Raw genomic sequence first — 25,198 nt, 5'->3', positions numbered from 1 at the left:
TACAAACTGCATTTTTACCTTTTTAAGAACATTTTGGGCTTTCAGGAACACAGAGCGCTTTGTAATCATAAGCCCATTTTTGGCATCAAAACTAAAGTGTCATTTTAAGCAAGAAAGAAATGGAGTGGCTGGCAGTCAACAGATTGTATCAGTAGCGGGTAAATGATTGTCAAGTATTGATAATGTGTACATTTGTGGTTTGGTAAAAAGTCGTCCACTGCTGTCAGAGGATGTGGTTTCAACATTAACGGTTGTTGACCGTTCATGTTGGTCTATAAATGTCTCATGGGCGTCGGCTGTATTCACTATTACCGTTATTAAACTGTACCAACATCCCGCTGCATTATGTAAGGTTATGAAGAAATGAGTGACTTCAATCTCTTATTCAATACCAGACTGAGTCTAACCACACCAAACCCCGTTTTTTAGAGTTACACAATTAATATCTCTTTTGTGGCATAAACCATTTCATTTTTTACCTAAACAGCAGTTTTTAAAATGCTGTTATTGCTGACAGTGTGAGACCCGCCTATCTGTCAGCCCTTCTCTTCCGAATTCAGCAGAACGTTTTTATCCAGACAGTCTGTGATCAGCGGTTCAAGGGATGGTTCGCCCCAAAAACAACAATCATTTCATCATTAACTCATCCTAATGTCCTAAGAAAAACGTTCTTTCTTCAGCACGACACAAAAGAAGATATTTTAAAGAAAGTTGGTAACCGAACAACACCATTGACATTTCTCAAAATATCTTCTTTTGCTTTCCAGCGAAGAAAGAGCCATATATAGAGGTTTTGAACATATTTACCAGAATCACATCAGTAAGGTCTGATCGATCTTAATCGCGATTATTTCTGCCAATATTGAGATCCCGATTATTTAACAGGATTACTCATTAACCCTTAAAACAACATACAAAGTAGAAAAAACTTGGCTTTTAATTTCAGTTTTACCTCGATTGTTTTGTTTTTGGCCAAAATTTGCATGTTGCGATTCATTTTCGATTAATTGCACAGCCCTACTATCTGTGATGCTTCTGTATCACAGAATAGTTATGGAAGCGTATGAGGTGTGTGACATGAATGCGATGAGAATCAAGCTGTTCAAGAGTGCGTTTAATCCCACTATATGCTACAGTGTGCTTGGCGACGGCCCCCGGGAAGTTATTTTCTATCCAGGCAACAGGCATGCAAGCACAGCTTCTTTACCTGGAATAGAGAACAACTTAAGACTCCAAAACATTTTGTGAAAGTCATGTTTCACATCAGCCTAGAGGCAACAAAATCTGACAGCACACCACATTGGGTCCATCTGGTTTCGCTGTAGATATCACAAAAGTAGACTGAAAAAGAAACCGTGGTTGCTCATCTGTAGCTCAGAAGATTTGATGGAGCTCTCCAAATAATCTGGATTTGGGTGCATTTGATGAGAAATGTTTGAGATCATGTTGAAATCTATAATATTGACTCAGTTTGAGACATTGTCTAGATCTCTTCTGAAGTGAGACGTTTATGAGATTTCTCAGGAAAAATATCTCAGACACATATGAGACGTTTCAATTTGCTTTAAGTTTATCTCATTGATGTCTAGGAGAATTTGTTTCTATATTTGAGATCTCATCTTTGATTTTCTTTTTTTATGGCACACAGTTAGAATACACGAGAATACGATGTGGAATTCTCATTTACAAACAACCCCCGCTTTAATTTATAGATGCTCACGGCCGCGATCAAACATTCAAAACATTCATACAGTTGCTGTATAAACCCTCAATGACAAAAGTTGTGTGTTTTTCTGAGCAATTGGATTTGTTGTAGCACATGTTGACATCAGCAGTTTACTGTAGTAGTGTTTTGTATATGAAAGCACCGCTGTGTCTGTTAACAGGCGTGTGCTGTGTTAAAAAGGTCAATGTGCACTTTGTGTTAGACAGCATGAGATGCTTGTGTTAGATGAGTGAACTTCGTTCCGGGTCCGCCACTTGTTTGTGGCCTATATATGGTTTGTGCATTGCTCCAGAGCAGCGTTATGCAAAACATTTTCACCTAATGTAAGCTTGATAGGTAGACCAGTTCTCTCTTCACACAGCATAATGTCAATGCCAGCACAGATGTAATGGGTGTTTCTGTGTTTCATTTATTTTCTTTATTTTAAATAGTTTTTTCATCAGCACAAATCTTCTGTTCATTTAAATCTATAGATTTATTATTTATTTATATATGTTTTTATACTTTGAAATCTCTCAGAGTAATTGTGTACTGTTTTAAGCTGGATAGAAATAACCTGGATATCGAAATAACTTTTCAACACAAGATCAAATGAAAAAATATAATAATTGTATTTAGATTAAAGAAAATAAAGACTTTTAATTATAAATTGGCACATTTTTCAGCCTGTAATGCAGTGTTTTTGTATCCTTTGGAATGAATCAAGATGTTTTTAAATACTACAATTCACAACTTTTCTTATATTTTGCCATCTTTGTTTCAAACCTAAAATTGCAGGTTACATTATGTACTATCTTCACGTGCCATTTTTCACAAAATTGTACCTGACAGCTCAACTTATAAATCATTATTATAAGCATAGTGTTGCAATTGATGACTTTTGATGTATTTGTATATCTTCTTTTACCAAAATAATTTCCAAATAGCAGCTTTAAATCGGTATCAATTTATGTTTTTTTTTTGAGAAAGTTGTTTCATTTTGAGTGAGAAACATGAACTGGACATGTTTAACTTGAAAGGCGTCGTGGGGTGTTTGCTTTGAGCAAACATTTTCAAAGCTTGTGTCAATTCCGTGGTTGACGAAAGAAAGAGCCGCCAGCACGCTGATGCTGATGTTCATATTCATCAGGGACGACTTTAATTAGACTCTTTCTTCATAATAAAAGAGCTTGTGTGTGAAAAGGGCAGTCTGTGGCACTATTATAGAGCCGCGAGGAACACTTCACACGTTTCATGAGCATCTTGAGATGCGCCCTGCTGCTGTGTGCTGTGCGTAGGAGGTGGATGTTGGATACTGATGTTGTGAAGGTGTCCCGAGTGATGGAAGGAAGCTTCTTCAAGAGTGTACAACTCGGGAAACGTGATGTCCTCAGACTCTTCACTGTAAACCCGGATAAGTAGAATCTACTTAAAAAAATCCAGGTAACTCGTTGCCTTAAAATTTTTAAGTAATGAAGCATTAGTTGAATAAGTGAACTGGACTACGTTCAATGTACTTGAGCCCATAATGGAATGGAATAAAATATTTAAGTTGAATGTACTAATAACCGAGTTACAGTGACTGAAGATACTTAGTTTAAACAATCATTCCCCAGCCATTTATTTAACTCGGCTTGTTAAGTAAGCATTACTCCATTACCAATTCAACACAATTGTATATTCTAACTGCCCCAACTTATTTCTAACTCAAAATATGTCTTTCAATCAATAGAACTGTGTAAAATACATAGATACAACTGACACATTAAACTGATCCAATTTTTTTTATTGAACATGTCTTTTTTATTAGCAACAAAAGAAACAAAGCCATGACCTAATTCTATTTCCTCACTGATGGCATAAAAAGAAAAAATATCTTCCTCTTTACCTCCAATCATATTGAATTACACCTCTCTAAATTAGGTTGACAAACTGGCAGGATAAAACTCAGCCCTGCTGAAGACTGGCATCTTAAAAGTTATACTTCAAAACTCAACATTTACTCTTCAAATTTGGTTGACAAACTGGCAAGATAAAACTCAGCCCTGCTGAACACTGGCATCTTACATTTAACATATACAAATAACAAATCTGTACATGGAAAAACAAAAAAGTGTGTGAGAATAACATTAACTAAATAAGCTAACATTAGCTAAATAACAAAAACTTAGAGGCATGACAGTAGTTAACTAACAACGAATAAATAAATAAAAAATCAAGAAATTAAAGCTAATTATGTTAGCTAGTGTGCAACAACTTACCAGGATGTTTGCAGTTCTCTGGCTAGCTGCTGCACCGTCTCAACTTTAGCTGTCTGGAAGCAACAGAGTAAAATGGTTCAGAGCGGACATATTAGCTCGGTATCACTTTAAAAGCATATAGAGATTGCCTGGCCAGCAGTCTATTGTGTGAACGAGTACGTTACCCGGACACCGGGCGGACTCGAAGTGTACCCAAATCAGACGGTCGCCGGACACGTCGGAAATTTATTTCAGTCAGTCGTAGTCACACAATAGAATCCGCTAACAAGGCAGCGGGTATTAGCGCCAACTTACCGGGATGTTCGATGTTCCGTGCTGAGCTAACGATCGCTGCTTCAGGTGTCTGGCTCAGCTCAACTTGCACTAGCTGTCTGGAAGCGACATACAATTTCCGTTACGGGCGCTAGCTAACGTTACCAGTGAAGATATTCGTTAGCTAGGAAAGTGTGGGGCAGAGTTAGCTGGATAGTTACCCTGCTAATAACTAGCGAAGTTCATTTTTCAGTTCTTTTTAAATAACTACAGTACTATTGAAATGAAACTTTGATATACAGATATATATCTGATAGATACTTTGAGTTATATCAAAGTATAATTTCTATAGTGTTGTCCCCATGAAAATATATAATAAAATATTTGTACAAATGTGAGTGGTGAACTCACTTTCGTGATATACTGCTAGCTAAGTTACATCAGCAAGCAGTCGGGACTGCAACGGCATGCCAGTGCCAGGTCCCACTTACCGTTTTGTGGCTGAACTCGGTTTATTCACCGAAGGCTTCTAACTTTGGTGAATGAACAACGTGCTTGCTGTAACGGCAATTTAGATACAGGTGTATTCCGTCTCAAATTTTGGCGGTTGTGACGTCAATGCGTTGCTATTTGTAAAAGGCCCAACTTGATGATATTGAGTTGTTTGAGCTCAAACACATAATTACAATAAGATAGGCCATTAAAAAGTACAGTTTACTCAGAATCCTTAATTAATGTAAAGAAATAACATGTTTAAGTAGTACAAACTCAAAAACTTAACTTAACTTAACTTAAAAACACAATTACAATAAGAAAGGACATGAAAAAGTTAAGCTTAATCAGAATTAACTAGTAATGTCAACAAATTAGACACATTTAAGTAATATGAACTCAATCTGTTTGAGTTGAATCAAAATCTGGGTTTACAGTGTTGAGGCTGATGTTTTATTAGGTGCTCATATAACGGATAAAGCTTAAGACAGGTTAGTGTTAATCATTGTGATAAAAAAACGTTTTTACGTTTTGCCTTTACACTTGACATTAAGCAAACTGTCAATTTTATCCCTTTTCACAGCGGTAAAATTAAGAATTGGGGAATATTAAAGACATAGTCTTTAAGTACAGGACACATTTGTTGTCTTTATCAAACATCAAAAGAATGGTCTTTTAAAACCAACCACTTATCATAAGCAAGTTTAATATTAACAATAAAATGAAAGTTCACCCATGTAAATTCTCAGTAAAGCCTCAGATTGTTCAAAACCTGTATAAATGTATTTGTTCTGATGAAAACAGAGAAAGATATTTGGAAGAATTTCAGTTACAAAACAAATGTCATCCCCCCATTTACTTTCATAGTAGGGAAAATAAACACTATAGTATTAAATCGGGGATGAGATCTGCTCGGTTTCTGACATTCTTCCAAATATATTATTTAGTGTTTAGCAGAACAAATTCATTTTTACAGGTTTGGAACAATCTGAGGGTGAATAAATGATGACAGAATTTTCATTTGTGGATAAACTATCCTTTCAAGTAGGTTTTCCAACAGGGAATAGAATACATTTCCAGTGGTGATGAACCATTTTCGTCAATTAAATATGGTCAATCACGAACAATGAAAGTTGTTGCCACAGTTACGTTACTGTAGTAGGAGAGTTTTCAGGGATTGTATTTTAGGTTTCAGAGACTTGTGCCCAAGTGACAAAACCACCCTCTGGATGAAATCGAAGGTGTTCTTCAGTACTGGGTGATACTCTAAATTCAGAGCATAAATGAGCCTGAAAATTATTTTACTTTCTTGCCTCCTTTTGACTTCTTCCTTTCACATCAGTAGTGTCTAAATTTCTAGCCTTATTCCCTCTTTTCTAGAGTCTCCTGCTTTTTATTGTTTTACTTTTCTTTATGCCTTATCTTATTTATTTTATTATCTATTAACAAAACAGACAAAACTACTTACGAAACACGTATTGTAAAAATCAGTGGGGTCCTCTCTGAGGAGGAGTGGGAGGTCATGAAGAATGGCTGTTCACCTTCCATTGATGTCAGATTTCTGAAAAATTTCTTTTCACACTAAAAAAAGCAGAATTTACACTTCCACTCCATAAATTTAGTCCTCAAAAGTTACAATGCTCAAAGTAATTCATGTTTAACGGAACAAACGTAAATCGTTCGTGCATCGCACTGTTCATTTACACGTGAACGTACACGTGCAAAGTAAGACGCGTGGTTTTTACATAAAAATAATGGTGAACCACAAACTAATGACAGATAATAATATCTTACGTAGATAACATTTATTTTGGTAAAAATCGAAGTTTGTAACCCAGCTTGTTAAGCCACTGGTCTTAAATGGTGGTAAGAAAAACAGTTTAATTAACGTTAAACAGCCTGTTAATATATCGCGTAATAAACGTGACTCAACACAATGACAACTGCACACACGATTAATAGATTTATAAGTAGGTCACCTGCATACCTGGATATTCTGCCAGATCCAAAACAAGATGTGAAGTTCTTCGCCTCTGGCTCCTTCCATCGGATACCTGTGCTGCTGACTGAGCACTTCGCTATTGCGCATGCGCCCGTAAATAGGGCCCGCCAACACAAAAATACTAAAACAGTACATATCTTTTTGGTTGTTAAGATTATTGTTGGTTGTAAAAAAGAAAGATTCAGAACACACATTTGAGTGTGTGTGTGTGTGTGTGGGGAGAGAGAGAAAGAAAGAGCATTATAGGCCTATTCACAACGAAATGTATTATCTTATTTGTTTGTGTGTGTGTGTGTGTGCAGAGAGAGAAATTAAGTGTTTTTAATAACACCTTTGTCACCATGATATTTGCAAATGTGATGCCTTTAGTACAATTTACTCGATGCTCTAGAGTACAGTGTACTTAAGTTGTTTAGTTTAACTATTGCATCCACCTAAAAGTTCACACAACACAGCATATTTAAGAAAAAACCAACAGATTTGACTAAATCAGTTAAATAAACTAAGCTTTCTTAAGTAGATTCAGCTATTACTTTTTACAGTGTAGATACACAAAGCGATATTTGCTGAAAGTATTTTTTAGTTATTTTAAATAATTTTATTTCTTGATACTAAAAATGAATTTTATAATCAATATTTACTCATTTATATTTACATTTAATCCTTTGGCAGACGCTTTTATCCAAAGCGATATTTATAATAAATGTTTTTGCAGACCTGGCTGCACTGCATTATGGTTTTGTCGTTTAGATTTTCCCTTACAGTTTTATGCAGTTCCCAAGGCAGCATAACATTTCGGCCTACTTTTAGAATACAGTTATGAAGTTTTCTCACATCTAAATAGGCTATCCCAAGTACTTTAGATCAGATTTCCTGACGTAAAGTTAAAGTTCACAAAAAATTTAAATTCTGGCATCGTTTACTCATGACATGACCTCTTATCATTTCAAACCTATGAACTCCTTCCTTCCGCAGAACTTGAATTAATATTTTGTAGATTATTTATAACTCCACCATTTTTTGGTGTCCATACAGTAGAAGTGAATGGGTTCCAGTTCGGTTACCAACTTTAAAATATCTTCTTTTGTGTTCTGCGGAAGAAAGAAAGTCATCCAAGTTTGAAATGACATGAGGGTGAATAAATGATGATTTTTGGGTGAACTGTCTCTTTTATTGAACTGGCATAATTTTCTGCGGATGCCATTTGGTTTAAAAGTGATATTGAAGTTCATACATTTGATTTCTCACAGTTTTTCTCATATCGTACATTACAGGGGTGTTGTGTTATTCAGATGAATGTGTTGAGTATATTACAGTCAGAAGATGTCTTTTCTTCAGTAAAGCACTACAATCAATACTGCAATGTAATCACAGAAAGTGACGTATTGAAGCCTATTGGATGAATGGTGGTTCCCCGGTGCATATCTGTGAGGGACACGGAGTTCAGAGCCGCGCAGTTGACCAGAAAAAATGATCTTCAATCCATTAGGGACCTGCGCTCAAATGGGATCGGAAGCGATTCTTATCAGACATACACCGACTCAGCTGAAATCCCTCTGTCGGATTATTTTAATGACTTTGTCCTTTAGTCTCTATAATCCCTCTATTAATATGTGTGCGATTTTATCTTTCGCAAACTTTTGCTCGTATGTATTCGGATTTGTGATGTAGTTGAATAAGTATTTAATTGAATAGCTATTATAATGGCCATGGGAATTTCATATTCTTTAATATTTGCCTTTTTTACTGACACCGAGTAACTGAACAATTTTTTTTAACATGAGTTGCTTTACGTGCTAGTTTTCTTTCACAGTTAATGTGAACAATATAAGTCCAAAGTGCTATGGTATTTTGCTTCCTGTATATGGCTCAGGTCCCTTCATACATTTTAGTCTGTGGGATTTTTTGCAAATTAATTCTTAGAAAAGTAATAGCACACCTTCAACTTACTACATGATTTGCAACAGTTTAATACTTAGTGTTGAATGAACAATAATAAATGTTATATAGTTTCAAAGTCATAATGTTTTAATTGGATTTAAAGGGACATTTTTTTTTTAATGTAGCCCATCTGCATTAAAACAATGAAAGGGCCGACCCGACTCCAGCGGGTTTTAAAGGAGACCATTATGTAACAGGTCAGAAATAGATTTGAACAGGAATAATACAAGTGCTGTTCAGACACCGGGGGTTAACAGCATTGTTTTTTAGCCTTGGGACACCCCGTAAGGAAATCCTCCTCGCCTCAAAAAGCCTGGCCTGCAAGACATGACTTCAGAACATGAACGGCCTCTGTGTTCGGCCACACCTAAAGGTCAGACAGGTCAGACAGGAGCCTCCACATTTTTCTCCAGATCAAACCGATTATATTTAGTCATGTGGTTCGGCTTTTCCTCTGAACTTGTGGAAGTTGTATTTAGACTAGATGACTACTGTAGTATTTTCCTTTTTCATTTAAGACAAAAAACTACAGTCAGTCTTGTCTTTTGTTTCTTCCGGTTTCACTTACAAACTCTGGTTGGATAGAAACGTGACTGTTTCAAGACCTGTACACTGTCAACCAGTTTTTTTGCAGTCATCTGGCACAGATGGCATCTTGTTGAATGTCGACAACTTAAAAGGGGCCAAATATTTGTGTCCACTTTAATGTATTTCTATTTTATTAAAGCCCACTCGATCCACGTGTCTTTCTCATTCAGATTAATGTGCTTACGTAACATGAGCATGAATAAGTGATTTTATTTTTGGCGAAATATCCCTTGGAAGAATTTCACCAACTGAGATTTCTGGGGCACCATAGTAGAATTTCTTTTATTTATAATCATTTTGGAAATTACAAAATAATACAATAAATTTGACATTGTTCTGTTGAACACACAAGACAATACTTTGAAGTATTTAGAGAAACTAACAGTTCTGGGACACCTTTGACTACCATATACATTTTTTCTAATATGGTAATCAATGGTGCCCCAGAAATCTCAGCTGCTAACATTTTTCTAAATATCTGTCTTCGAGTTCAACCGAACAAAGTAATTCCTACAGGTTTGTTACTTGAGCTTGAGTAAATGATGACACAATTTTAATTTATTGGTGAACTATTGCTTTAACAGAACTTTAAAAATGGTTGCGTCTAAATTATAAGACGTTACGGCGTAAATGTGCCTAGTTTGAAGTTGCAGACAACGTGTAAGATATACTTAGGTCTGTTTTAAGTGCTGTTTGACAAGACCTTAAGCTGCTCCAGCCCCAGATGGAGGTCTGTTTTTCACGACTGGTCTTGCCAAAGGCTCTAATTGGTTAAAGACAGGATTGTTATTTTTATCGTTGTCTAAATTTCTTTCCTAAAAGTGTCAGTTAACGGTGAGGAGAGAACGTTGACTATTATATTGTCTTCACGGTTTTCAGAAGAACAAGCATTATCCATCAGCTGAGCATTAGAAAGCTGACATTAGTGTGGAACAATTAGCCGTATATACATCGATATTCAGACTTAATACATGAATCCTTTAAAACATATTAGACAGCAGATATTCAATAAAAGCCTGCCTGAGCTTTAATAAACCAAAGCTTTTCTGGGAATTTGTGCGACTGAGTGGTTCATCTTCTGCGATGGTCCATTAGACTAAATTGCAGGATGCTGCAGTACATTAAACTTATCAAGAACACTGCATGAAAAAAGATGAATCGAAAAGCTGTCACTTTAAACTAGATTTGCATTACCGTCATCTAAGAGATGAACAACAAAAGTATATTCTTCTTTTAGAAAGTACATTTGTCCCAAATGACATTGGCATTTAATGATTTCTCGAGGGTTATTCCCCATCACCAGAATTAGGTTAACCTCCAGAGCTCAGTTCTTTCCAACAGGAAGGCACATTTCCTTTGACCCAGCTAGAATACGTTTCCAATGGACCGAAGCCATTGACATTCATTGAGGCCATTACTCTGACTAAAAGATCCAGCGCCTGCGCGACATCATATCGGGAGACAGGCGGTGGACAGAGGCCAAACTTCGGTCTGAACTCTCAGGGGGAAAAACAGTGTTATCACGTGTGCTAGAACTTGGATGAATACAACATTGCTTCGTATTCATATTATTGCTTCAGGGGCATGCATTTTCATTCACAGAAATCCTACAAAGTTAGTTGTCTCCCAAAAACTGTGCACTTCTTGTCACATTCATATGGCATGTTTATTTGCCTTTTTTAAAACTCGTTTATTGAAAAATTGGATTCCACATGAAATGACAGTATCACATGTCAGGCCAAAGCATTTTAGATGTCCTTAGATGTATCCCGTAGCTCAAAATATCTGCCAAAAAGATAAATGTATGTGTATACTGGACTTCAGTTTGGATTTTTACATGATGAAACCAAAAGAGATTATAAGCCGCTTATGCCCCAAAACACTCGGATGACTTCAAGGTCTTATTTGTCTGTGCATCAAATTTTGAAAAGATGATGTTTAGATGTAGCTCTAGATTTAATATCTGATAAATTATTTTATTTTTCTGGTTTCCAAAGACTTGAGTTGTATTATTTATGTGAAATGCTAAACTCATGTTTCGCTCTGTACTGTTTGTACTAGGGCAGGGGTCGGCAACCTTTGAGACCAGAAGAGCCATTTTGGACCCTTTCCCACCAAATACATTTTTTCTTGAGCCGCAAAATACATGTAACCTTTAAATTACTATAACACACTATGTAAGGATGAAGTTAGGTAGTAGTATAGTGCAATTTTGATGTTAGCAATATGTAAATTTTTGTCCCTGGCAATAAGTGGGAGTATAACGTTGCGGTGTTGTTACTCTCTGCATACGGACAACATGCGTAAACATAGAAGCGCGCTAGACAGACAGGATTGAAACTATGCAGGCTAAAGACCTTAAAGTTTGGTTTAAAGATGAAAAACAAAGCAGAATGTTTTCTCGCCATTCCATTTCTAACACACGCATACAGTGTTCAGCGCTGTCTCACATTTGTCAAAGCAGAAATAAAACCTCTGCTCTCTGTATGCTTTTTCTGTCATCGGCGGTATAATACCGGATGCACTTATTACGTCTATTCGAATGAAATATCTGAAAAAGCAAATACATTTACTATTTTAATGTGAATGCTTTAATTTGCTTGAAGAAATCAGGAGAGGACCTTATAAAGACTGCAGGGAGCCGCAGCAGGGGGGCAGAAGAGCCACATGCGGCTCGAGAGCCACGGGTTGCCGACCGTTGTACTAAGGCTTAAAAGTTGGCGAGGGATTCTCGATAGGAATTCTCGAGGTATATGTAGTGAAAGCTTGAACTGCTATATGAAGCTATTAATAGATGTTAAAGCGGCCATAACTCAGACAGTATGAACTAAAGCACGTGTGCACAGACATCAGTTTCACTTACCGCGTGCGTTTCATGTCCAGAATCTTTTAGCGCTGGGACCGCCGCTCCATCTATCAGTTTCAAATGATCTCCAAATCCAGCTTTTAATACAATAAACAAACAATAAAACAAAAGTAAAATGCTGTCCATGTTTAAAGCAACTACGGTGAGGATTTTCTCTCAACTGAATTTATAAAGGGGACTATTAAGTAAAATAGTTTGTATGTTAGATCCATGATGTAATGATGGGTGAACCAGTGAGTTCAATACTCATTTGATTGTCTCTTTTTATTTGGATCTCGATGGATACAAACCAGAAAATAGGATTATAAACACTATCAGAGCCTATCAGTTGACACATAACTGTAGATTACATTTCCTAGCACTTCTGCACAATGATTTGTGTGTGAAATGTTAATAATAAAAACTCACTGGTAAATCAATGCATTTGTAGTGGTAATCCATACTCTCCAACAGAACGAGTTGTGATTCAATTTCATCTGAACAACATTAAATACCACTTACTTAGTTCAGTTCATTCAGTTGGATGTGGAGGTTTCGTTTTACAGGTTTATGTTCTTTTGTTCTCAAATGGTATCCTTTAGTGTGCCCTTAAAAATCGCTCTGTTGAGTCACTCCTACGGTTATCTACAATGCACCAGTTTGCTTTGGATATGTCATGGTTTTCGCACAACACAGACATTGCTATAACGTTTTTTTTTAATTCTTTATGCATGTATTACTGCATTCGAAAAAGATTTTTAACAAACCAGAACAGATAATCTATTATATGTATGTTGAAATACTGCATGAGATATTTCATTTTAGATTACATGTACTTTAGGCCATGCCTGACCCAGTCAAAACGTTACCTGCTGTGTCTTGGTGAAAGTGTTGTAATTAAAACCCAGTTTAGCTCAATATATTCCTGCCTTTGGGCTCTGAGTGCTATAAAAGAAATTGGCACATTGATGTTCCAGTCGTGATAACTAGGGTTGGGCCGATTGACATCGTCCATCGCCGATGGCTGGCAGCCATAAAGATGTTGGGTCGGCATTGTGATTCCCCTTCCTGACGCAATTATGGTCATCAGTTGGGGTCCGCGGTCAACCGCACATCCTGTCTGTGTATCCGTAGAGCACATTCCCAAGTCAAATGGTGATAGCCAAGTCCACAGTATGACATTCTTGGCATGTGTCAAGCTTGTCCATTAGAGCTTATCCGTGGCTGAGTATGATTTGGAAGCTGCGCAATGCGAGTGTGTGCGAGACGGACTTCTAATGTCATCCAGTAACTTATTTGTCAGTATCAGTAAATTTAAACCGTTCATTTTGTTGAAAATGTGAATATTTGCATTGCAGTCTGATGTGCGCCTAAATCTTTTGCTTGCCCTCCTGACATTTTCAGTTAGGGGCTACAGTGCTCCCTGTAAAGAAGGTTGGGCTGGAGCCCAGCAGCAGGAGTTATTACAACACACATCAGCAGAGATGATGAAACTGAGCGAGGACACATCGAAGTAACTTCATAAAAGCTGTCCTGTGTTTTTAAGTCGAGCTGTGAAAAAAATGTCCTCCTTCCTTACATGATTGTGCTTTTAAGGAGAGGCGTTACCTCCTTTTATAAAGACTGGGCCAATTTAAGGCAACGCTTTGTAGTTTTTCCACCTTAAAATAAGGTCTCTAAAAACTATTTCAGTCGTAGAACAGCTTTTAACTGGATAATTTTTCTGCCAGTGCCATCTTGGGCAGCCTCGTGTAGGCAAAAACCACACTCTGTAAGTTCTGTGTTCGGCTCAGTACATCGCTGTCAAACGATTAATCGCATACCGAATAAAAGTTTGTGTCGACATAATATATGTCTGTGTACTGTGCATATTCATTTTCTATTCATAAACACAATAACATACACATGCATTAGGGGTGTAACGGTTCTCGGTTAAAGATTTAACCGTGTGGTTCGGCACACGCTTGGATTATAATGCGTAAAACCGACTGACAAAGTTCAGCTAATGTATGTTTGTCGATGGATACACATTTAATACCTACAACATACAAAAGAACGTAGACAAGTTTCAATAGGATTGACGTATGCAGTAATATGACCAGTCATTAATGCTTTCATCACCCGGGTGTTGTGAGCGTGCGAGTGCAGGTGAGACCTGAACAGCACATATTACTATTTAAACTAAACTCATTCAAGCCTTGCCAATTTAAACATTTAAGTGCAAGATGATACACAAGAGAACCCGCTTGCATGCTATGAGAAGATCCGAAGAACACGAAATAGGTCAACATGCCCCTCTTGTCGAGTATCTTAACAAACCTAGTAAGTTATGTCTTAAGTGAACAGACGAAAAACAATGCATGTGTACAGGATCAGTGAACTGGATGTGTTGCATTCCTGCTGTCGGTTAAAAGTCAAGGAAATCACTCACTGCTTGTGACTTAATATCTTCTGTAACTTCAATTATGATACATCTTTATTTAATTTTTACATATGCAATGTTATTCAAATTAATGTAAATTAAACTGCGGTTGTTTTTATTAAAGCCATAATAACAAAAAAACTGCTAACTTACACAATAAAACACACATAAAAACATGATAACATAATAAAAAAGAGGATTTTGGAACCAAACTCTTCATATATCATTTTAATTGATAGTAAATACATCTTAATATTTCCTAAATATATGTATTTGTACATGTATTTGTATGTTTGTGTGTTTATAAATGAAAACTTAATATGCACAGTTCACAGACATATATTATGTAAACACAAACTATTCTGGATGTGATTAATCGCGATTAGTCGTTTGACAGGCCTAATAGTTACTTATTTTTTGTATGAAAAATATGTTTAAATGCAACCAAATTTTAAGGAGTTTGTCCTTCCCTGTGATGCCCGTTTTCAAACTTTAGTTAGTTTGTAATGTTGCTGTTAGAGCATAAATAATATCTGCAAAATGATAAAGCTCAAAGTTCAATGCCACGCAAGATATTTGTGATCTCTAACAAAGATTGTCGTTTGCACATGCACTAACAGACCTCCATTACACTTTGATCGATCCGCATGTTTTTAACTGATGTTTTTACTGTTTATTGCAAAAGCCAAAGCTTATGAATACACGTGCACTGAGAAGGGGACCGACTAATCATAACAGCCTGAGAAGCGGAAGCTCGCTGATGTGGTATGTGTGGGACATCTTCAGACACACGCTCTAAGCAGGGAACCAATCACGACAGACTGGGTCAGCTTTACCAATCAGAGCGTTTCGGAAGGAGGCACTACATACAAACCGGAAAACATAATCAAAGTTTCCAAAACAGACAAAGAACGGCCGCTTTAATTTGCATTTGTGTCAAATTATACAGATTCAGTATTAACTGTATGTCATTTTATTTTCCAGGATGGCTCCAGGCGATGCAAAGAAAGGAAGAAGACGGTGTCGTTCAGTAGCATGCCAACAGAAAAGAAGATCAGCAGCGCAAGCGACTGCATTAATTCAATGGTAGAAGGGTCAGAACTGAGGAAAGTTCGCTCTAACTCCAGAGTTTACCACCGCTACTTTCTGCTGGATGCCGACATGCAGTCTCTGCGGTGGGAGCCTTCAAAAAAAGAATCAGACAAGGCCAAGATAGACGTCAAATCTATCAAAGAGGTGCGAACGGGCAAGAACACAGAAACCTTCAGGACCAATGGTATTTCTGATCAGATATCCGAGGACTGCGCGTTCTCCATCATTTATGGGGAAAACTACGAGTCGCTTGATTTGGTGGCAAACTCAGCTGATGTAGCAAACATATGGGTGACCGGACTCAGGTACCTCATATCGTATGGAAAGCACACTCTTAACATGATTCAAAGTAGCCAGGATAACATGCGCGCCTCTTGGCTGGGCGAACTTTTTGACGACGGGGGTGCGAACGGCAGTGGAAAATCTATTAGTCTTCGTTCGGCCGTACAGCTGATCAAGAAGTTAAGTCCCGGACTCAAAAATGTCAAGATAGAGCTGAAGTTCAAAGAGTTGCACAAAGCGAAAGATAAAACGGGTTGCGACGTGACTATGGAGGAGTTTATCGAAGTCTTTCATGATCTTTGCACAAGGCCGGAAATTTACTTTTTGTTAGTTCAGTTCTCCAGCAACAAGGAATTTCTTGATACTAAGGACTTGAAGAAATTCTTGGAGGCAGAACAGGGTATGGCCAATGTCAGTGAGGACATCAGTGTGGAGGTCATTCAGAAATACGAACCCTCAAAGGAGGGACAGCTCAAAGGGTGGCTTTCTCTGGATGGATTTACCAATTACCTCATGTCACCAGACTGCCATGTTTTTGATCCAGAACAAAAAACTGTATGCCAAGACATGAACCAACCTCTGTCTCACTATTACATCAATTCCTCGCATAACACCTACCTGATTGAGGACCAGTTTAGGGGTCCATCAGACATAACCGGGTACATCCGGGCCCTAAAGATGGGCTGCAGAAGTGTGGAGCTTGACGTTTGGGATGGGCCAGATAACGAACCGGTCATTTACACTGGCCACACGGTGACCACGCAGATCAATTTCCGAAGTGTCATTGACATCATCAACAAATATGCCTTTGTGGCATCAGAATTTCCATTAATCTTGTGCTTGGAGAACCACTGCTCAGTGAAGCAACAGAAGGTAATGTTTCAGCATCTGAAAAAAATAATTGGTGACAAAATTCATTCTGACCCTCCCAACCTAGAAGACTGCTACCTCCCATCTCCCTGCGAACTAAAGGGTAAGATTTTTTTGAAGGGAAAAAAACTAGCCAGCAACTTCACTGGATCAGAAGGTGAAGTGACAGATGAAGACGAGGGGGCTGAAATGTCTCAGCGGGTGAACAGTGAACAAGGAGGAGACCAGCAGACGGTTGCTCAACCCAAAAAGTTTCAGCTCTGCAAGGATTTATCTGATTTGGTGTCCTTGTTTAAATCTGTAAGATTTAAGGATTTTCAGACAGCTTTCCAGAATCAGAAGCACTGGGAGCTTTGCTCCTTCAATGAGGTCTTTGCCAGTAAGTGTGCCACTGACCAACCTGGAGACTTTGTGAACTACAATAAGAAGTTTCTGGCGAGAGTTTACCCAAGTCCAATGCGAATTGATTCCAGCAACATGAACCCACAGGACTTTTGGAAATGTGGCTGTCAAATAGTAGCAATGAACTATCAAACTCCAGGACTTATGATGGACCTTAACATCGGTTGGTTCAGGCAGAATGGAAACTGCGGTTATGTCCTCCGTCCTGCAATCATGAGGGAGCAAGTTTCTTATTTCAGTGCCAATACTAAAGACTCCGTTCCAGGAGTGTCTCCACAACTCTTTCACATAAAGATTATTAGCGGACAAAATTTCCCAAAACCCAAGGGCTCAGGCTCCAAAGGCGATGTCGTGGATCCCTATGTTTACGTGGAAATTCACGGCATCCCCGCAGATTGTGCAGAGCAGAGGACTAAAACTGTCCATCAGAACGGCGACAATCCTATTTTCGATGAGAGTTTTGAGTTTCAAATTAACCTTCCAGAGCTGGCGATGGTGCGCTTTGTTGTTTTGGATGACGACTACATTGGCGACGAGTTTATTGGTCAGTACACGATTCCGTTCGAGTGCATTCAGCCGGGTTTCCGACACATTCCCCTGCAGTCTCTTACGGGTGAATTACTTCCACATGCATGGCTCTTCGTCCATGTGGCCATTACCAACCGGCGTGGGGGGGGGAAACCTCACAAAAGGGGGCTTTCTGTCCGCAAGGGTAAACGTGGTCGGGAATATGCCATCATGAGGATACTTCTCATAAAAGCCGTGGATGAAGTCTTCAAAACTGCTGCACAGCCGCTTCGGGAAGCCACGGATCTCAGAGAGAACATGCAGGTGAGAATGTTTACTTAATTAAGTATCATCCTGTAACCAGTTATCAACTCTATAAATATAAACAGACAAAAGGATGGGGAAACACCCATCTAATGAACTGGTTTGGCTGTTTCCGTAGCTCCAGTGAATGCAAGCAGCATGAATTGATTTTTATTTTTGGTATATGTCAAATAAAGCTACAAGAAGCATGTGTTATAATTTTTTTATATGATACTCCAAATTATTCAATCTGCAGAATGCCGTAGCCAGCCATCTTATTTTTGTTTGGGAAGTTTCTTTTCAATAGCGTGAGAATGTTTTCTCAACTGACAAATGCATCAAATATTTCACCCTGAGAGGGGAAATCAGAAGCCCTGGTGTTTTGGGCAAGTGGAGTCTTCTTGCACAGATAAACAACAACGTCTGATTTGAATCACTTGCAATTCCTCCATGTTACACAGCTAGTCGAACTGGCACAACGACTCATCATCTGGAGATTTGTAATATTCTTTATTTAGCCATGAGAGCTAAAAATACATTAATAGGCTACAGGTAGAAGATCAGCCAAATTCCTTTTTTAATATTTGATGGGGGAAATCTGTTGCGTAACACACGGTTGAGCGTTTCTTCCGGCATGTGTCAGGTACAGAGGCTTAAAAAGAGATTAGGCTGTCGCATGGATAAAAGGGAACTGTTGCTTTTACAAGAAAGCACTGAGAAGATTTTAAACTCACAGAAGATTATACCGCAGATGATGTTTCAGTTTTTGGGTCATTAGTCTGTTGCCTTAAGATGCACCAGATTGACTTTGGCTTATACTTATAATTTCGTTCCAAACGTTTGAATGCATCTGCAATCTGCTACTTTTGCCTCTCTATCGCCATCTTTGTTTGAAACTTAAAATCGTAGGTTACCTTAAATCATTATTACAAGCTTAGCATTGCATAAGTACATGTTTTTTAGGACTCATTTGTATGTGTTTTTTATTTGTAACAAGTTACGGATTACAGCTGTAATGGTATAAAGTTCTGGGTGATATAGTCTCAAAAATTATACCAAAATATGTTTTTAACTTTTTGGAATTGAATCATTATTTCATGTATATTTAAGTTTCAAAGTGGCTGCAAAAATAGGTAGAATAGATAGCGTAAACCAAATAGAATTTTCTTTGTTTGTTTTTCCTTAACTGAACAAAAGAGTGATGATAATTGAAATTGATACTGTATGTTAATTGTAATAATCATAGTACACAATCGTATCATTTTTTGTCCTAGCGCTATATCCAGTTATTGGAGAGTGAATGGTTTTAAATAACAGAATGGAACACAACAAGGTCTTTAGCTCTAGGGTTTGCTTTTATGTCAACAGAAGCTGTTCTGTTATGTTTTCTCATAACACATTGTGCATTACCGTTTATTTTAACGGCTCTGTTTACATTGCATTATTCCTGTGGAAACAGTTCCAGGCTTTGAGCCTATGACACTTCTTGTGTATACATTTGACAGCTATTTATACCGAGTAAAGTCAGCCTTGTTAAAAATTGAAATTGCTTGTGTTTCATACTCCCTACGAGATGCTTTCGCAAGAAAAAGGTTTGCCTCCCACAATCAGTGCTTTTGTAGAAGAAAAAAACACGCCTACTAAAACCACTTCCTGTTGCATTTCTTGTTCGTAGATGTTCACTATGAGGAAATCGGCACCTAGCCGCAGCGTTGCCTTGGTTTTAGTTTTCTCATAACATCTTCCAACTAGGTCACTGCCTACGTTCATAAGTATATTACCACAGTATTCTTTGTTTTACTATTATTACTAAAACAAGTAAGCAGCATGCAGCATGCTGTGCCTAGTATGCAAATGTTTAGTATGCATAGAATCCCTGTGTGATTTCTATTATGTTTTCCTGGATGTGCTGGATGCAATGGAGCAAATTCCACTGGGTACTATATCCCACAATGCAATGCACTTATTTATTTTAAGGCAAACATTTTTATCTGATAATGTTGTTTTACATACAATTTGATGAATATTTAGTGATAGATGTGTTTAATGCTGTTTGATTGCACTTTTTCAAAGGAATTTAGTACAGAAGAAAACTGTGTATATACTATATTCTCATCTGTCCTTCACCAGAGCATTTTTAAAACACATTCACTGATGTTATCACATGTGCACACTCACAATGCCCTTCATGTCCCCCACAGAATGCCATTGTGCCATTTAAAGAGCTCTGCGGTCTGTCAGCGGTGGCCAATCTAAAGCAGTGTATTCTGGCCCTCTCCCCACGCCTCACCGGGCCAGAAAGCAGCCCGGTTCTGCTGTTTAACTTCAAGGATGAGTACCCGACCGTGGAGGCCCAGGGACTGCTGCCTGAAGTTCTGAAGAAAGTCGTGGCTGCTTATGAGATGGTGAGTATTCCTGATACAAATCTCTGCTGTTTTATAGTGCTGGGCGGTGTACCGTTTGAATCAGTAGACTGGTTTGAATTATGCACTGGGTTGGAAATGTATAAAACCGGCAGACGGGTAGGGTCACACTTGGTCTTTACAGCGCGAGCTGCGCAGTTACAAAGTCAGACTCATCTTCTCTAAACATACGGAGCTGCGCAGGTGTAAAGTCAGACCCATCTTCTCTAAACATACGCAGCTTCGCAGTTATGAAGTCAGATTCATCTTCTCTATACATACGTAGCTGCGCAGGTGTAAAGTCAGACCCATCTTCTCTAAACATACGCAGCTACGCAGTTATGAAGTCAGATTCATCTTCTCTATACATACGTAACTGCGCAGTTATGAAGTCAGATTCATCTTCTCTAAACATACGGAGCTGCGCAGGTGTAAAGTCAGACCCATCTTCTCTAAACATACGCAGCTACGCAGTTATGAAGTCAGATTCATCTTCTCTATACATACGGAGCTGCGCAGGTGTAAAGTCAGACCCATCTTCTCTAAACATACGCAGCTACGCAGTTATGAAGTCAGATTCATCTTCTCTAAACATACGGAGCTGCGCAGGTGTAAAGTCAGACCCATCTTCTCTAAACATACGCAGCTTCGCAGTTATGAAGTCAGATTCATCTTCTCTATACATACGTAGCTGCGCAGGTGTAAAGTCAGACCCATCTTCTCTAAACATACGCAGCTTCGCAGTTATGAAGTCAGATTCATCTTCTCTATACATACGTAGCTGCGCAGGTGTAAAGTCAGACCCATCTTCTCTATACATACGCAGCTACGCAGTTATGAAGTCAGATTCATCTTCTCTATACATACGTAACTGCGCAGTTATGAAGTCAGATTCATCTTCTCTAAACATACGGAGCTGCGCAGGTGTAAAGTCAGACCCATCTTCTCTAAACATACGCAGCTTCGCAGTTATGAAGTCAGATTCATCTTCTCTATACATACGGAGCTGCGCAGGTGTAAAGTCAGACCCATCTTCTCTAAACATACGCAGCTACGCAGTTATGAAGTCAGATTCATCTTCTCTATACATACGTAACTGCGCAGTTATGAAGTCAGATTCATCTTCTCTAAACATACGGAGCTGCGCAGGTGTAAAGTCAGACCCATCTTCTCTAAACATACGTAGCTACGCAGTTATGAAGTCAGATTCATCTTCTCTATACATACGTAGATGCGCAGTTATGAAGTCAGATTCATCTTCTCTATACATACGTAGCTGCGCAGTTATGAAGTCAGATTCATCTTCTCTAAACATACGCAGCTACGCAGTTATGAAGTCAGATTCATCTTCTCTATACATACGTAGCTGCGCAGTTATGAAGTCAGATTCATCTTCTCTATACATACGTAGCTGCGCAGTTATGAAGTCAGATTCATCTTCTCTATACATACGTAACTGCGCAGTTATGAAGTCAGATTCATCTTCTCTAAACATACGGAGCTGCGCAGGTGTAAAGTCAGACCCATCTTCTCTAAACATACGTAGCTGCGCAGTTATGAAGTCAGATTCATCTTCTCTATACATACGTAGCTGCGCAGTTATGAAGTCAGATTCATCTTCTCTATACATACGTAGATGCGCAGTTATGAAGTCAGATTCATCTTCTCTATACATACGTAGCTGCGCAGTTATGAAGTCAGATTCATCTTCTCTATACATACGTAGCTGCGCAGTTATGAAGTCAGATTCATCTTCTCTATACATACGTAGCTGCGCAGTTATGAAGTCAGATTCATCTTCTCTATACATACGTAGATGCGCAGTTATGAAGTCAGATTCATCTTCTCTATACATACGTAGCTGCGCAGTTATGAAGTCAGACCCATCTTCTCTAAACATACGCAGCTACGCAGTTATGAAGTCAGATTCATCTTCTCTATACATACGTAGCTGCGCAGTTATGAAGTCAGATTCATCTTCTCTATACATACGTAGATGCGCAGTTATGAAGTCAGATTCATCTTCTCTATACATACGTAGCTGCGCAGTTATGAAGTCAGATTCATCTTCTCTATACATACGTAGCTGCGCAGTTATGAAGTCAGATTCATCTTCTCTATACATACGTAGCTGCGCAGTTATGAAGTCAGATTCATCTTCTCTATACATACGTAGCTACGCAGTTATGAAGTCAGATTCATCTTCTCTATACATACGTAGCTGCGCAGTTATGAAGTCAGATTCATCTTCTCTATACATACGTAGCTACGCAGTTATGAAGTCAGATTCATCTTCTCTATACATACGTAGCTACGCAGTTATGAAGTCAGATTCATCTTCTCTATACATACGTAGCTGCGCAGTTATGAAGTCAGATTCATCTTCTCTATACATACGTAGCTACGCAGTTATGAAGTCAGATTCATCTTCTCTATACATACGTAGATGCGCAGTTATGAAGTCAGATTCATCTTCTCTATACATACGTAGATGCGCAGTTATGAAGTCAGATTCATCTTCTCTATACATACGTAGCTGCGCAGTTATGAAGTCAGACCCATCTTCTCTAAACATACGCAGCTACGCAGTTATGAAGTCAGATTCATCTTCTCTATACATACGTAGCTGCGCAGTTATGAAGTCAGATTCATCTTCTCTATACATACGTAGCTGCGCAGTTATGAAGTCAGATTCATCTTCTCTATACATACGTAGCTGCGCAGTTATGAAGTCAGATTCATCTTCTCTATACATACGTAGCTGCGCAGTTATGAAGTCAGATTCATCTTCTCTAAACATACGCAGCTACGCAGTTATGAAGTCAGATTCATCTTCTCTATACATACGTAGCTGCGCAGTTATGAAGTCAGATTCATCTTCTCTATACATACGTAGCTGCGCAGTTATGAAGTCAGATTCATCTTCTCTATACATACGTAGCTGCGCAGTTATGAAGTCAGATTCATCTTCTCTATACATACGTAGCTACGCAGTTATGAAGTCAGATTCATCTTCTCTATACATACGTAGCTGCGCAGTTATGAAGTCAGATTCATCTTCTCTATACATACGTAGCTACGCAGTTATGAAGTCAGATTCATCTTCTCTATACATACGTAGCTACGCAGTTATGAAGTCAGATTCATCTTCTCTATACATACGTAGCTGCGCAGGTGTAAAGTCAGACCCATCTTCTCTAAACATACGCAGCTACGCAGTTATGAAGTCAGATTCATCTTCTCTATACATACGTAGCTACGCAGTTATGAAGTCAGATTCATCTTCTCTATACATACGTAGCTGCGCAGTTATGAAGTCAGATTCATCTTCTCTATACATACGTAGCTGCGCAGGTGTAAAGTCAGACCCATCTTCTCTATACATACGTAGCTACGCAGTTATGAAGTCAGATTCATCTTCTCTATACATACGTAGCTGCGCAGTTATGAAGTCAGATTCATCTTCTCTATACATACGTAGCTGCGCAGTTATGAAGTCAGATTCATCTTCTCTATACATACGGAGCTGCGCAGGTGTAAAGTCAGACCCATCTTCTCTAAACATACGAAGCCACGCAGTTATGAAGTCAGATTCATCTTCTCTATACATACGTAGCTGCGCAGTTATGAAGTCAGATTCATCTTCTCTATACATACGTAGCTGCGCAGTTATGAAGTCAGATTCATCTTCTCTATACATACGTAGCTGCGCAGTTATGAAGTCAGATTCATCTTCTCTATACATACGTAGCTGCGCAGTTATGAAGTCAGATTCATCTTCTCTATACATACGTAGCTGCGCAGTTATGAAGTCAGATTCATCTTCTCTATACATCTCGCGCAGCTTTAAAGTCAGATTCCTCTTCTGTATATAGTAAATACACAGGTATAAAGTCAGACTCTTCTTTTCTATACATACGATTATATACATATAGCACTGCTGTATATATACTATATGTACTAGTTTTAATTATTTAAAGTAAAAATTCAGTTTTGATTCATTTTGACCGTCTCATAGTTCATGTAAACAGATCATATTGGTGCTAAAACAGTCAGTTCTGTGAATGGACGGCTCATATAGAAAACAATGATAGTTAAATAATGTATATGTACACTGGAGGAAAAGCATTGCTGTTTAAAGAGGGATGCTGTTGTCGTCGTCCTGCCCCCTGCTCTATAAATACCCCTTACAGTGGTACATCTGCCACCAAGGCTGCAATTTCTTCAGCCATTAGTAATGTAATGAGAGCGAGTCTGTCAGCCGCTGCAGCTGTGTGTGCATCAGAATTCAGTCGTCTGGATCACCGTTAGAACCACATCTAACATGCTTGAAAAGCCAGGTTTCTCTTAATAAAGATCTGTATTTCTGGTTTGCATAAAACAAACCATAGTGATGTCAGATTTGTGTGCGAATCATTCTTCAGCAAGTTTTTTATGAAGAACTGATTTGCAAATTAGTGTTAGTGATTCATTAGCATATCAGTTTGATTTATAATGCTTTTTTAATCTTAAACTTAGAAGATGAAAGTTTTTTTTATAATTTACTTTTTCTCACGTCATTCCAACCCTGCATGACTTTCTTTCTTCTGCAGAATGCAAAAGAAGATATTTTAAACAATGTTGGTATCCAAACAACTTTGTCCGCAAGAGACTTCCATTGCATGACCACAAAACCACTGAGACATTTCTCCAAGTATCTTCTCTTGTGTTTCACAGAATAAAGACTCATATACAAGTTTCAACAACATAAGGGTGAATAAATGATGACAGAATTTGTATTTTTGGGTAACTATCTAATGCTTGATATGGAGTTTCCCCCAGTTTACTGCAAA

At 38.3% G+C, this 25,198-nt stretch overlaps 1 protein-coding gene across 1 annotated transcript in view; it reads left to right on the top strand.

Annotated features, from left to right (window-relative positions):
* plcl2 (phospholipase C like 2) overlaps nucleotides 1-25,198 on the top strand; it is a 40,813-nt gene that overhangs the window by 5,011 nt on the left and 10,604 nt on the right. Inside the window, exons 2-3 of the mRNA XM_079469759.1 lie at nucleotides 15,493-17,985; nucleotides 20,166-20,369. Of these exons, the coding sequence (XP_079325885.1) occupies nucleotides 15,493-17,985; nucleotides 20,166-20,369 (2,697 nt within the window). The remainder of the gene's footprint in view (nucleotides 1-15,492; nucleotides 17,986-20,165; nucleotides 20,370-25,198) is intronic.

Source organism: Barbatula barbatula (assembly GCF_947034865.1).
Source record: "Barbatula barbatula genome assembly, chromosome: 12".
In the NCBI taxonomy this organism is placed as follows: domain Eukaryota; kingdom Metazoa; phylum Chordata; class Actinopteri; order Cypriniformes; family Nemacheilidae; genus Barbatula; species Barbatula barbatula.
The sequence above is the reverse complement of the archived record's forward strand: the minus strand, read 5'-3'. Positions and strand labels throughout refer to the sequence as shown.